Below are 16106 nucleotides of genomic sequence, written 5' to 3' on the forward strand. Positions count from 1 at the left end.
AGCCCAGACTAAAGCTAGTTTTATAGTGCTAGCCCACTGAGATAGCATGCCGCAGTGAAACATGAATACCCAACCCAGACACATTATACTGACTCCGAGCCGGCCAGTCCTTGTTGTACCCATTAATGCCGAGCGCCAGGCAGGGACCAACAAGTACCATATTTTAACGTCTTTTGGTATGACGCGGTCGGGGATCGAACGCGCGACCTTCCGCTCTCCGGGCGGACGCTCTAACCACTACACCACGGAGGCGGTCCAAATTTGAAAGGAGCCCCTGTTCAAGAACATGAAACTCTGGAGGAGTAATAATATAAATGACTGACTGAGTTTGGTTTTACGCCGCTTTTAACAATATTCTAGCAATATCACGGCGGGGGACACCAGAAATAGGCTTCACACATTGTGCCCATGTGGGGATTCGAACCCGGGTCTTCGGCGTGACGAGCCAACGCTTTAACCACTAGGCTACCCTACCGCCGAAAATATAAATGAGGATAGGAAGGTTACGGTATATGGACAGGTGGATTGTGTCTCACAATGACAAGATTGCTTGGCTCGTTGCTCCTGGTATCAGAAATCTCTATAAAGCGCAGGCTTCAATATCCAGAATGCAGCGTAGAACAACATTCATTCTGGGTTTGTTTGGGTTATGAAATAATGATTATTATTTTTAATTATTATTACTGTTATTTTAATGTTTTTGTTGTTGTTTTTGTTTGTTTTTGTTTGTTTTTTGTTGTTTTGTTGTTGTTGGTGGTTTTTGGGGTACTTGCTAAACACTGTATATTCCTGTAAATATCCGCTTCTGAGTTTGATAATCCTGTGATTGAAATCATGAGCATCGGTAAAGCCAAAATATGTTGTGGATGACATAGATTACGACCTTATGGGTACCAACTTCTTGTTTATTCCATCGGTGAGAATCGATCAATTTGAACACGATGATATGCATCAAACAGGTGAGCGAGCCTGACCACCCGATCCCGTTAGTCTCCTCTTCCGAAAGGCAACGTCTGTAGAACGGTTCCAAGTGTACCTTTCACGGGAACCTCTCAAACGCATGACGCTATTTCATTACAGGCATCCAAATGACATTGATCTGTTTACTGGAGGAGTCTCAGAGAAACCAATCCCAGGAAGTTTGGTCGGACCTGTGTTTACTTGTTTATTGGGTAGTCAATTCTCGGCCTTGAAGAGAGGAGATCGCTTCTGGTACGAGCTCAGTGAAGCTGTCACGAGGTTTACGCCTGGTGAGTAGGGAGTGAGTGAGTGAGTATGGTTTTACGCCGCGTTTAGCAATATGCCAGTAATATCACGGCGGGGGACACCAGAAATGGGCTTCACATATTGTACCGAAGGCACTTTTTTCACTTCTGTTATGATTCAATTTCCTAGATAAAACATCACTGTAAACACACTATGAAGTTTATGTCAATTTGATAATGGTATACCGCTCGTCAGAGCACTTATATTGTGTTAATATTTGTATAGCGCCAATATCCAGCTCAGCTGCTCAAAGGCGCTTTGTTTTTCCCTCGATCATTTGATTAACGGCACATCGTATTATCAATCTCAACTCTTGCAGCCTCTAGGCGCACCGAGTTAATGTGACTTTCCCATTCTTACGAGGTACCCATTTACAGCTGGGTGGACTGGGACACATAGTCACAGTGCTTTGTCCAAGTTTACTGCACGTTGCTGTACCCGTACTTATAGACTGCTTAGTATTGTGGTGTAGACAGTATAAACAATACCAATCGGTTGACATCCGTCAGTTAAAGTCTTGGCGATTCTCTGATTCCCATTAAACTGTTTTCTTCCAGCTCAACTGGCGGAGATTAGGAAGGTCACTCTGTCTCGTGTCCTGTGTGACAACACCAATACCTTGCATGTCCAGAGAGATGCATTCAGAGTCCAGTCCAAAGCGTACGTACACACTGACGTCCATTCATAACTACTCGTGTCATTCCGGCAAGCCGGATGGCTTCTTGTCGGTCACGGAAAGAGACGAGTAGTTACGAATGCGACGAGTCCTTTCTCTCGGGTCCATTCGGGTCCGTTTTTATCCACTCGGATCAGTTCGGATTCACTCGTCTGGTTTCACACATAAGCACACAGGGGATATTGCAATTCGCTTTACACGCTTTGGCTTCGTCTAATAATATTATCAAAAGGGATCGCAAAAAGTTGACCCTTAAGTATGCAAGAGCTTGCGATGATTGGGCAGAATCATGGTTCGCCCGGAACAACTCTCGTTTGTAAGCACGGTACCTGTGTTCGTGGACTTCGCCAAGGTGTAAACGTCAGGGAATGCACCCCGACTAGGTTTCGTCCACATAAATAAATCTGACATACCGGCAATACTTTGCTACGCGGCGCACTAAATGTTTTCAACACAAAACCAATAAATAAAATACTTATGTATGCTTACGAACAGGGCACGTGTTTTAATGTATGCTTACGAACAGGGCCGGGTTTTAATTAGCATATTTCCTTGTTTACATAAACAGTCCGATTCTCTTGCCACAGAAATATTGCGAACATGGTGTAATTTGTTTATTTACCGTATGTCCGTGTTTCCAGTCTTGCCGCAGATCTATGGTGCATGTTTTATTGACTGTAACCGGAACTGGAACTGGAATATTACTATAATCGACGTAAAGCATACGCACACATGCACGCACGCACGCACTCACTCACTCACTCACTCACTCACCAACCCACCCACTCGCTCACCCACTCACTCACTCACTCCTTGTTGCCAGGAATCCCAGCGTTCCATGTTACAGCGTCCCTCGCCTTGACCTGACCATGTGGACAGAACAACAGCCACGCTGGTCTAACTGGTCGGCCGAGTCACTCTGTACAAGCGGAAGTAAATTCCAGTTCCGGAGGAGGGTGTGCATGCCGAAAAACGGAGGGTGTGTCGGACCGCGGGAAATGTGGAGGTTCTGTCCGACACATGGCTAGCGGGACCGGACAGTCTGGAATCATTATCGCGTCGGTTGGGTTTTTGTGGAGTAATAAAAACATTGAACAATTAATGCTGTATATACTTAGCTTGGCTAACGCGTGTTCAGGAATGTTGTTAATTAACATTAACGCCGCACTCAGCATTGTCCCACGTAAATAAAGGAGTCTGGGCCTGGCGACTGAGTTACGATCAACGGCGTCAGGTGCGACGACATGCCTTCTACCAAGTCACACAACCTGACTATCCGTTTGATTAAGACACTTCTTTCCACGAGAATTGCTCTATATTGGAATCTATAATTACTGTCATGACGAAAATAGATGTCTGTTATAATGTAAAAACGGTTATAACGCAGATGGCTAATTTTCCGGTAAAGTTTACAATGAAAACTCGTTAGTTCTTAATCCCTTTCTCTGGAAACGGCGATGTTATTTTGAGAAATCTTATGTAAAGGAACATATTTCAACCGCCCTTGTAGACTTGAACCTGCTTAATTACACTCAGCAGTATGGCTGTTGATCACTTGATTATCTGATCCAGACTCGATTATTTACCGCCGTAAGACTGGGATATCACTGTGTATGGCATTTTAACATTGCCCAGAGCAAATGTCTCGACTTTGAGTACATCATGAGCAAGACAACACCACCACAGGGAGGCCCGGCATCTCCACAGCTTCTCGGGATCGCAACATCCGGATCCTTCAGCCACGAAACAGGAAATCCTGTTTGAATCCGCATCATGAGCTTTCATGACGATATTTGCGTCACATTATTCCGGCTCTACAAGCCAATCATCAACCTGGCAATACTTATCCACATAACAAGTGTATGTACTGATTTCCGAAGGGATGAGAACATAAACGATCTGTGGTAGCGTCACCAGATCACAGCCAAAATGAGCATCTGTGGACGTTACCGTCAACATTATCTGCAGCAATAACGACATCGTCAGTCGTCTCTTACAAGTATGTGTTGCTGAAGGCCAATTCTAACCAGAACGGGGAATGAAGTGTAGTAAGCGGCCTATAAATCTCCCCCTACACCCGTGTCACGTGCACTACACGGCAGAGATGGGTAAATTTACAGACTTGAAAAAAATGTTAACCATTGTAGGCAGAAAGTACGTGTAACAGCAGTAGTATCCCAACGATCGATAAAATTGAGTGTTTTGTAATTCTGTTGTTATTATGTGTTATTTCGTTTGGGTCGTGATAACAGTACGATAAATGTTGTTAATGCACTAGTGAGTAAATCCAGTCTGTATAACGGCGGCCGGTAGTGAGTGAGATTAGTTTTATGCCGCTTTTAGCAATATTCCAGCAAAACCACGGACACCAGAAATGGGCTTAACACGTCATACCCATGTGAGGAATCGAACCAAGTCAAAACATTGATTATACAACAGTCTCGTTTCCTGCTGACTGGGTTCCGTCCTATTGCGCAACTTAGTACAATAACCAGTCCACAATTTTGAGACCAATTCATTTAACTGGATACATAAATATTAATCAGTATTATTTGATACATCTAAGCACTTGTGCATTGCAACACTACGCTACTTATAATGCTTGCAAACATGTCGCGCAGCGTGCTCTGTCGTACAGCGAGCACTGACAAACAGAAACCTGGAAATCGTGAAAATCTCAAAACGAGGCTCTGCCGCTAGAAAAGTTTGGCAGTCTGGTACGGATTTGATATTTTGAATAAGCGCAAAGAACACATAACAGGTGTAACTAGTTAGTCAGATGAATTGTGAATCACTTTACGACCTCATCAAACAGGGGCAGTCTGTGACGTCCTAGTTAAGGTCTTGCTGCCTACACCTCGCCATAAAATATAGAAATACGATGTTCTTAAAGTTTAAAATTAAAATTCATTTGTAAATACAATTTTCTTATGAAACAAGGAATTGGAATTCAGTGTAACCATAGTTGTTTGTGTGTTTCTTTTCACTTTCACACGAGAAAATTCGGATGGGCTGAAAAGTAGGTCATTGTCTGAATAGGTTAATGAGACTCATGTTTCGGTTTGCGGGTCTGCGGCGTGACGAGCGAACGCTTTACCCACTAGGCTACCCTGCCGGCGGCTTCTACGGCTTAAACATTGACCAGAAAATCAGTGGGCGATAGCATGAGAAAGTACGAAGACGTCGGGTACCATAACATACTAAGACATTACCTGTCCTTCTTAGGAAAGTCCTATTCTGGGGTCCTATTCTTCCCCGCATCTTCATGGCAGTTGGTGGTTCAGGAGCCTCTATGTCTTTTTTTTAAATGGGTGTGAATAAAATGAGCATGTAAATTATGAAAGAAGATTTGCAGAGTCGAAATGCAATGAAGCAGTGTATATTCCTTGAACCAGAGCGGTTGTATACAGTCTACTTTCGCTGCTCTGTTGATGGGATCATACCCTCTGTCAACAAGGCATAAAGCTTGACACATTAACTGAAAGAACTCTCGCTTCTATTGATAGTGAGTTCATTAAAGCCACACAACCTCTGCCATTAGATCCAAATGGTCGCCTCTGTGTCAGGTCACGGTAAAGACAGGGATTCTTCTGTTTCTCAAATGAATATAGTTTTACGCCGTTTTAGCTTTATTCCAGCAACAATACGGAAACTTCAAAGAATACGTTGACACTTTAAACCCGACATTAGTTCAAGTAGTCACACAAATGTTACGTACTCGCACGTGTGTTTTAAGAATCCTTTAATCGACGTTAAACCTCACCTCACCTCACTTGAAGCTACCTCATCTAACCTAGGTGATTAGGAGTGGGCGATAATACCGGTTAACCGGTATATTGCAATTCGTACTTCATAATACGATATATTGCGGTACACCTTTCGTAAACCGGTTCACATGATACGATCGGCAATTTCCGCGACCATGATCGGTAATGTTCGTGATGTTGTCAAAAATACTAATAACATTTGTATTTCCTTTATATTATTATATATTAATAGCTTTGAGAATGTTTACTGGTCATATAATTGCATTTGCATGACTTTTCAACCATATAAATAAAATATAGCTTGGTACAGACACTCGGTGTAGGGATAAACAAACCAAAATGGCCGACACCGCTGCAGACGATTTTTCTCGAGTTCCAAACTTTAGAGCGAAGTCTTCAATTTGGAAACATTTTCAATTGATCTCTTGTACAATCACAACTGAGTGCTGACAATGGCCAGTGGCATTGTTTCAAAAGAAAGGAAACAGTAATTTCATTACCTTAAACCATGTGTTACACTTTCACAATATATTGCAATACATGTTGCAATACGCCAACACCATATCACAATATATACGCAATACATTTTTGCAATACCCAACCCTATAGGTGATCGTGGCATTTATTGTTTATCAACAAAAACTGTCGAAATAACTGATTCAAACATATGCCTGGTAAACAGCAACTGCGTTGCATGCATTCAATAAATCGAGACATACTTCTTACATAACACGCAATAAGTAAACGAACAGACTCATACTATATAATGCGTTTTCAATCGTTCAAATAAAGGTTTTACTTTAGGCTCATCAACCGCTCTTACATGGATCATGTCCGCACTAGACAGGTTTTCCCCTGGAGGCCTATCATCAATCACAGGGTCAAGGTCGTTATCAAATTCCTCCTCCCGCAGACTGTGGAGCCAATTAAACACCTTCAAGTTCCGATGTGTCCTGTCCAGGTTCTGGCCTCTGTCCCACATAGCGAGATCTTGTACCGAGATCTCGTGATACCGTGGTCTTCCCATGCGCACTTTAATATCCTGCTGAATGACACTACTCAGCTGCGGCGATATGCGAATCTTTTGCACAATTTTTGGTAAATAACCGTAGTCCTCCTCGACAAGATATGGGAACTCCTCCAAGGGTCCTGTTGTAGTCCTCAGTCCATTATCGTCCCCATAACCTGTAGCACGAGTCAGAGCACGGGTTGTCGTTGCAATCTTCTTTTTCACCTTCGTCGTCATCTCTCTGTTCATATCAATCGCTAATATCTTAGTATCCCCTGCCCACATCGTTGTCTTCACTTCCGGTTCCTCCTGTGACGTCACAGGAACTACAGACTCCGTGGGTGTTTTAAACACGTCCACGCTGACGGTCGAAGAGGTCGACAGTCGTCTGATGCTGCTTCGACTACTTCGACTCTTCCGACCAAGTAGGGATGCCTTGGAGCTCTGTCTGGACAGAATCATCTGTTTGCGGACCTGCTGGGCCAACCTCTGTTTAATCATCTGCTCCTTTAACCCTTCAAAATTAATAGGTTTCCCCCGAAACCTTGTCCTCCCTGCAGAAGCATGAGGCCTCTGTGGTCGCCTGACATCGTTCCTGATGTCCGTCATGCTCCCGCTTTTCTTCAACCCCGGTGCCATATTGAGTCCTGTACTCTTACCACAATTAAAAACCATCCTCTGCTCGTCCTTATCCAACATATCAAATATGCTATCATTTGCATCTGGCATTCCCGTACCCACTGTCTGAGTCACCTGCCTTTTCATCATCTTATCTAAAGCACCGACCTTCCTACTAGCAAGTGCAATCCATTTACTCACGGCGGGTGTTTTTTCTGAGGAGGTTTCAGATTTAGGTTTTCTTTTCCTTCTTCGTCTCACCAATTGTATTCGCCTGCCGTTTGAAGAACACGACAGCAATGACAGCTGGGTTGTGATGGATTCTTCGCTGCCTGTTCTCTTTATCCGGGGTTCTCTACCAAGTCTGGCGCTGTAGACAAGTTCCCGAACCATCCGTTCTCGAGGTTCGATGCCGCGGACGGAATATTCCGGCATCCAGTCTTGCAAGGCACGTGATATCCGCCCTTCATCTGTCTCGAAGTCACTGAAACTGGACCCGGAAGCGAATATATCTGAATCGCTGTCACAGTTCTGGATGAAGTCATCCAGTTGATCATCGGTGGGTTCACCTCGACTGTCAACCAGTCTCACTTCCTTAGTGGACACTGGTCGCACACTGGATTTGCTACGGGCACTCATTTTCAATGACAGCCTACCTCGTTAACACAGCCAATCATTGAGATGTCATCCTCGGTGTGTCAGTGTCGAGGAATAGTTTGCATTCCACAATGGTGGATTCAGACACAAATCCAATCAAAATCAGATCACTATAAAACAATCCATTTCCTTACATTTTACTGAATACTCGTAATATAGTCACAATTCACATAAATGTTATTCCTTAAAGCAGTCGTCGTAGAAGGGTTGTATACAGTCTACAGTCGCTGCTCTGTTGATGAGATCATGCCCTCTGTCAACAAGGCATAAAGATTGACACACTAACTGAAAGACCTCTCGCTTCTATTGACAGTGGGTTCATTAAAGCCAATCGTCCACAATATTCACACAACCTCTGCCAGCAAATCCAAATGGTCACCTCTGTTCAGTCACAGTAAAGACGGGGAATCTTCTGTTGTCGGTTGCCATTGTATATCCGATATTGTTTCTGTTTATCCTGCTGCGTTTGTCGCCAGGTTGGTGATCAATGACAGGGCTACCCCTTTCCGCTGACTGATTGCCACTGTTTGAACAGGTCCTTTCTACCGGATTAATAACTCTGATTGGATCTCACTGGTCAGTCACGTGTGCGACGTCACTTTGCCGCTCGCTGAGTTATTGTCGTCTGCTCGCACGCTCTGTCAAGTAGGAAAAAAGAAGTGATTAGATCCATATACATGTATTACTCAGATGAGAGTTTATCGTACAACTCTCCAACCTGGCGTAAAAGTCCCTTTCATCATTTGTAAGAACAATCATAAGGTTCTTTAAAGGTTCGGACAAATTGGCTTCCTAAGTAAGTTCTGTGTGTACGTGTGCGGAGCGTGGTTAAGTTCTTATCGAAACGTAAAGCGCCAAGTTTTCAAAAGTGTTGGTAAAATGTATAACAATCTAATCTTATTACGACCTGTTATCGCCTAATGCCGTACACTACAGGGCTAAGCTGACTTGACATTTCAAGAACGCGGAGAGGTCCATGTGGGCTAGATCCCAACAAGTCTATTAAGTAAGGAATGAGTAAGCTAATAAGGATTATACCGTTCAATAAAACTATACCTTATAAATCTGTCATACACGTTACGTTCAATACAGATTAGACCAGTAGTTTGGCCATAAGTGGGTGACCTATAATTTATATATATGATATATATTTGCCATATGGCATAACATAATAGATATTCTCTGTCAACACCAAGAATAGTATAAACAATATAATACCAATCTTGGCAAGGTCTTTGAACAAGTTTCATATGTCCATACTTGTAAAACAACCGACACGGACTATTGAACAATAAGTTTAGATTTAACCCTGGGGCGAAAAGAAATTTAATCAAGCTTGTCGGTCTATGGCAGTCGTTTTATTTGGAAGAGTGTTTTATCAGGGATAGCAATCGGTGAGTGAGTGGGTCAGCTAGTGAGTGAGCGAGTTTATATGCCAATTTTAGTAATATTATATATTACAGCGAGTGACATGGGCTAAAAACGGTCAGTGTGGGGAATCGAACTCGGTGAATACGAACGCATTAATTATTAGGTAACAAACAAACAGGACGAGAAGGCATCGGAAAATACGAACAGGTTCCTGCATGCCTAAGGGACGTAACTCTGCATCCGTACCACTAAGATTTACGTAGAGGCATGTAATCGCAATATATGGAAAACGAGATGATTTTGAGTGAGTGAGTTTAGTTTAACGCCGCTTTTAGCAATATTACAGCAATATCACGGCGGGGGACACCAGAAATGAGCTTCACACATTGTACCCATGTGGGGGAATCGAACCAGGGTCTTCGGCGTGACGAGCCAACGCGTTAACCACAAGACTACCCCACCGCCCCAGATGATTTTGAGGAATAGACAATGTATGGCAAGTTATGGTTTGATGACAGGATGAATTCAAGTAGTAACATTAGTTCACGTGATTGATTGCACGGCATACGTTGTGAAGACTAACAAGTAAAGTAAACAGTATACTGTCTCTTGGGACATTGTAAATACATAATATCTAGGGGAGGGGTATGGTTTTTACGTCGCTATTGGCAATATTCCAGCATTATCACAGCAGAGGACACCAGATTCACACATTGTACCCCAGTGGAGACAGGTTTTGGGCGTGACGTAATATGTAATAGGCTGTAACAATTATCAAAGAAATCACCCCATTAGCCGTGAATATTATGTCCTAACTGATTAATCCTCTTACCTGTGCAGGTAGTACGTTACAGGTAGTATTGAGGACGTTCACGCTTCTAGTGTTCTCTGTGACGTTGTTTGATAATACCTGCTTTGATATTGATCAAATCTCGCCATGTCAAGTTCTCGCGTGGTGATACGTCAAAGACATATATCCCAGGATGATACGTCATATTGGACAATATTTACCAGTATAATGGTACATGAGATTTCTATATAATAGTTAACGCTCCTTGTACAATAATATACATCTGAAGCAGTCGCTGTTAGTCTTATAAATATAAGCAGCAATGGCCGCATTCTTCCCAAACTATTCAACATACGTGTTGCGTTCTAGCGTTTGTGGGTATACATACGAGATTGTAATTTTTTTCCATAAACACCTTTACAGATGACTGAAGAAAACACATCCAAGTTGAGATATCCATATCAAATTTTAAAAATGGCCACAAACGTTGCGTTCAAGCGTTTGTGAGTACACATACGTGATTGTATTTTTTCCATAATCACCTATACAGATGACTGAATAAAAACACATTTCGACATTGTAATCCAAGTTGAGATATCCATATTAATTTTTTAAAATAATTGTAAATTGATAAGAATTACCTACCTACACTGGATGTCATACTGTCAACACCCGGGACAAGTAGTCTCTTCACATGATCGTAGCACCAGTCCGTTCACAGGTACATACGAGGAGACTAATACAGGTGTGTACAGGTAAGTATAACTACAGGTAGACAGGTAAATGTACCTGAGAGGAGAAGGGAGCTCAACCCTGTCCCTCCAATGTACACAAGCACTTAGTGCAGTCAAGAGATATGAGTGTGTGTTAATATGTGATCTGGGTATTGTTGTGTTATCTATTGTCTGTCATACCCCCACCCTAACTGATTTAATCACATCCAGATATCCTGTGACGCCGGGGTTGAGGGGTGACAGGATCGGGAGGGGAGGTGGGGTGGGGGAGTGGAAACAGGTTGAAGGGTTACGCTGTTGCTTTATGTACATTTATGTACGGTCCACTTCATGTAAATTGATTTATGACGTCATCGACAGAATCGTGCTTAAAACGTTGAGCTGGGGATATACATTAACGTCACTGTCAGTGGTGTCACTTCCATACCATGACGACTTGTGCAGAGTTAGTGAGTGAGTTTGGGTTAATGTCGCTTTAAACAATATTCCAGTGATATCACGGCGTGTCAGCTTGAGAGTGAGTGAGTTTAGTTTTACGCCGCACTCAGCAATATTCCAGTTATATGGCGGTCTGTAAATAATCGAGTCTGGACCAGACAATCCAGTGATCAACAACATGAGCATCGATCTACGCAATGGGATACGATGACATGTGTTAACCAAGTCAGCGAGCCTGACCACCCGATCCTGTTAGTAGCCTTTTACGATAAGCATGGGTTACTGAAGATCAATTCTAGCCCGGATCTTCACGGGTGCGAGGTCGTGGACTTTTTAACAGTATCCATGACCAAGGCTGGTCTTCTGACAAACCTAGAAACATACCCGGGTGGAAACTCGAATACCCAGTTCTGATGAATAGCAGGAGCAACAAAATCTTCACCTGCAAGCTACTTATGATGTATTGTAAAACAAATTCGTTACGTTGAAAAGATTATTGCCATGAGTTCAATAAAATGATGAAACTAAGTGGAAGTTGGCGAATTCTTAACAAAGATTTACTGCTGTTCACATGCACGATATATGCACATGCTTTTAAGCAATTTGATGCATGATCCTCGTGCAATTCATCTGCATAAGGTTTGCAGTTGGTTCCCCCAAGTTAGTGGAGAAATTCAACTTCAATGTAACTATATAAATATGTATACATATAGTGATAGCTGTAAGTCAGTCTAAACTTTTGATGGGTAGTATATTTGTTTACTGTTTTTGTGCTGTTGCTTTTGGATTTATGTTTGTTTGCTGTTTGTTTGTTTTTGTTATTGAGATGATGTTCATTCCATTGCTATACCACAGTTAGATATCATCAAATGTTAATGGCTTTAAGTTAAAACTATCACGTTCATAGTACAATGTGACGCACTTTCACTAAACATTGTGGGATGCCAAGATACAATTTTCTGAAGAAAGTGCAGAAATTCTGCTTGCATGGATCAGCATGAGAATCAGATCGGTGTGACTATACATGACATTCGTGACAAATATATAACATATAATTCGTGACGTATTATAACACCGACACACATACGATGGCCTGGGGCAGTTTCCTTTGATGTGTGTAACCCTACACCGCCAGGTCACCAACAACAGACGCGCTATCTTCAGTCCTGTGTACATAGCCGTCAGTCAGGTTGAGTGACGTGTAATCTGAATATCATCAATATCAGAAAACACGCGGTTATATATTCATGTACAACTTGACTTTCGTATGTATTACATAGCAGTACATACAGTAATAGTAAACCAGGCTCTAGAAGTGTGTATATGATTGATATACTCATGTCGAGAAATAAGGATACGGTTATGCGGAAGGATATGAATATGACTTATAACAATATCGTGAACACTCAAGCGACAAAATTTTACACAGCATTAATCTTAAACATGATATATGTTACACAGCATTAATCCTAAACATGATATATGTTAATGTACTTTACATGTGGGTGGGGCGCGTGAAGGTCCGGGTTAGAATATTGATCTTCAGTAACCCATGCTTGTCGTAAGAGGCGACTAACGGGATCGGATGGTCAGGCTCGCTGACTTGGTTGACACATGTCATCGGTTCCCAATTGCGTAGATCGATGCTCATGCTGTTGATCACTGGATTGTCTGGTCCAGACTCGATTATTTACAGACCGCCGCCATATAGCTGGAATATTGGTGAGTGCGGCGTAAAACTAACCTCACTCACTCACTACATGTGGATGGGGTAGCTGAGTGGTTTAAGCTTTCACTCGTCGCGCCGAAGACCTGGGTTCGTTACCCACGTGGTTACAATGTGTGAAGCCCATTACTGGTGAACCTGTCGCGATATTGCTGGAATATTGCTGAAAGTGGAATAAAACGGTATATATTTTAATGCTTGATTAAAGTCAAGCCTTTTCCTATACGTATGTGCACAGAAAAGTCTTCATTATTGTCGAGTATCACTATATGTACATATAGTAGCCAAGTGGTGAATGTGTCACCTCATGGTGTGGAAGACTGAGTTCGATTCCCATATGAATGGACGGTGTCCCTACCATTGTTTTGTTGTTTTATTGACATAACATTGCTAAAAGTGATGTAAAATTAACTCATTCGGCGAATTTTTATTTCAGTATTAGTCAGCACTGAAATGTCACCTGCACACCATAAAACGCTTCAGCAGCAGTATGTAATGCACTTTACAGCAGGTGGCTCTTCAAACATAACTTCAACCAAGCAGATTAGGTAGTGTTAAGGGGAACAGTACATATACCAGTCTTACGCTGTCTTTGTATATGGGCTACTTCGTGTTGAAGGAGACACCGGTGGTCCAGTCATCATTCTTAACTACTCGTGTCATTCCGGCAAGCGTCTTGTACGAGTATTCTTGTTGGTCACGGAAAGAGGCGAGTAGTTACGAATGGTCCAGTCACATGAAACGTTGCAGTTTGCCTTACAGAGTTACGTCCCTTATGTGCGCCAGAATACCAGCATTTAGTTAGGGTCCATGGGTGGACGTTGTGAATTAAATAAATAAAAAAAAATCTTTTTCACTACCATACGCCATCTCTGTATGTGAGTTAGTGAGTATGAATTTACGACGCTTTAAGCAATATTACGACGGGAGGTACCAGAAATGGGCTTCACACATTGTACCCATGTGGGGAATCGAACCCGGGTCTTTGGCGTGAAGAGCGAACGATTTAACCACTAGGCCACCTCAACGCCCCATCTCCACGGGTGAAATACAGTCACAAAACAACGTGCAACCAACGCAAACATCGTGTTTATTTCAAAGAAAATGTCATCGTAGTCGTGAATATATGGTTATTTGATGTAGTATGAGTTTTGATCTGGTTTTAGCCATACTCGTAATTTATAGTAATCCATGACACTCGCCAATATACCGTCGGCAATAAAACAGGGAACATCACAGTGATTTCCCTGGTTAATCAAAGAATCCTCTTTAATCCTCTACTTACTCCATCAAAAACATTCCCATCTCAATAATCGGTTATGGGTATACTGCTCATCCCAAACTACAGATAACTCGATTAATTCCCATATTCTTCGAGTTAACGAGGTTTATGACGAGAATACTACTGTGCGTTGCCAGGCAACAAAGAATTCCTTTTAGGTAAATTATGTGCTACTCGTATGGCAGGGTAAGCGTTCCCTTCTCACAAACACCTGGTGTCCCCACAATAATCATTATCAGTTATCCATTCATTTAAACTTCAAAGCCAATCGGTTGAAGCGAGTAATCGAGTGCGGTTATTTTCTGTCGATGACGTACAAGCTCCAGTTCAAACAAGTGCGGCAATAGCCACCATATACACGAGACAAGGGAAATACATGTACATATATCTACATATGCTCCGAAAAACACTCACCCGACGTTCAAATCAATTGCGTAGGATGGTCCGTTGTTCAAAACTAGATTCTTCAGGAACTGATCGCTGTCCCTGATAAAGCTCTCTTCAAATAAAACGAACCGCCCCGTATTGTCCTGGTACTATCCCGGGGTGCATGCTTGGAGGCCGGTAGATTATTGCATGTATGATGTTCAGTCGGGTGTTAACGAGGCAACTGTTATAGACCGACAAGCTTGATTAAATTTCATTGTCCCCGGGTTAAATCTGAACGTATTGTTAAACAGTCTGTGTTAGTTGGCGTGTTCATGCACGAGTATGTAAATAAGGAATTTGTTCCAAGACCTTGCCAAGACTGGTATTATATTGTATATGTTATTTTTTGTGTTGATAGAGAATGTGTATTAAGTTGAATATGCCATGTGGAAAGTATATAGTATATATAAAATATATAGTTGGATATATATAAGTGAATGTCTGTTGATGGGATATCTTTAATGTTGACAGTGTTTTTCTATTGACAGCTAGGACGGTTGTGTCTTGTATGTATCATTAGTCGCTTTGGGTCGTAGATTTTTCTGGGGAACGTACTTTACATGAGTCATATCCAACAGCTATCACTCACTCACTCACTCACTCACTCACTCACTCACTCACTCACTCACTCACTCACTCACTCACTCACTCACTCACTCACTCACTCACTCGCACTCACTCACTCACTCACTCACTCCTCTCACTCACTCACTCTCATTAGTCAATTATGACATACTGAAAGTAGAAATCAAAATGGTTTCTGTATATGTGTGCATTAAAGCGTCTGCTACTACAATTTCTGATACGGCTACTACTTCTTGAACTACCACTTTCACCACTACTACTATCATGGCAACTACCACTACTACTACTGTTACTACAACTACTACTGCTACTATTACTAATACAACTACTATTACAAGTACTACAACTACTACTACTACAACTACTACTACTACTGCCACGACTACTACTACAAATAATATTACAACTACTACCACTCCTAGTACTACTATTTCTGCCCTTGTTCCTTAACAACCTGTAACATACTCATGTGTCGTGATATGACTAAATTACTTTTCAAAATAACATTAAATCCAAACGCGAGGAGCGTAAATCTAAACAGTCCTGACACAACCACACATTTCACCATATCTGTTGTTTAGCGACATGGAGTTACGTGTGTGAAATGGTGTATTTACAGGCCGCTTCGTTCACTTACATTAAGGCTGGCTGGTCAAGGAGTGTGTGAGTTTGATTTTACGCCACACTCAGCAATATTCCAGCTACATGTATATGGCGGTCAGTAAGTAATAGAGTCTGGACCAGACGATCCGGTGATC

The 16106-nt window shown here is 42.2% G+C and overlaps 2 protein-coding genes across 2 annotated transcripts in view; one reads left to right on the forward strand and one right to left on the reverse strand.

The window, feature by feature from the left end:
• Positions 1-3706, forward strand: part of LOC124265684 (peroxidase-like protein) — a 28924-nt gene extending 25218 nt beyond the window's left edge. Inside the window, exons 11-14 of the mRNA XM_046700484.1 lie at positions 1081-1250; positions 1824-1926; positions 2790-2898; positions 3578-3706. Coding sequence (XP_046556440.1) covers positions 1081-1250; positions 1824-1926; positions 2790-2898; positions 3578-3706 — 511 coding nt within the window. The remainder of the gene's footprint in view (positions 1-1080; positions 1251-1823; positions 1927-2789; positions 2899-3577) is intronic.
• A 2609-nt stretch (positions 3707-6315) lies between these two features.
• On the reverse strand, positions 6316-8694 carry LOC124265699. Its single transcript, XM_046700501.1, has one exon. It carries the CDS (start codon positions 7973-7975, stop codon positions 6464-6466), a length of 1512 nt encoding a protein of 503 aa, XP_046556457.1. The 5' UTR covers positions 7976-8694; the 3' UTR covers positions 6316-6463.
• Between the last annotated feature and the right edge of the window lie 7412 nt (positions 8695-16106).

This window comes from Haliotis rubra, unplaced genomic scaffold (assembly GCF_003918875.1).
Source record: "Haliotis rubra isolate DU_JTF1 unplaced genomic scaffold, ASM391887v1 Scf99, whole genome shotgun sequence".
In the NCBI taxonomy this organism is placed as follows: Eukaryota; Metazoa; Mollusca; class Gastropoda; order Lepetellida; family Haliotidae; genus Haliotis; species Haliotis rubra.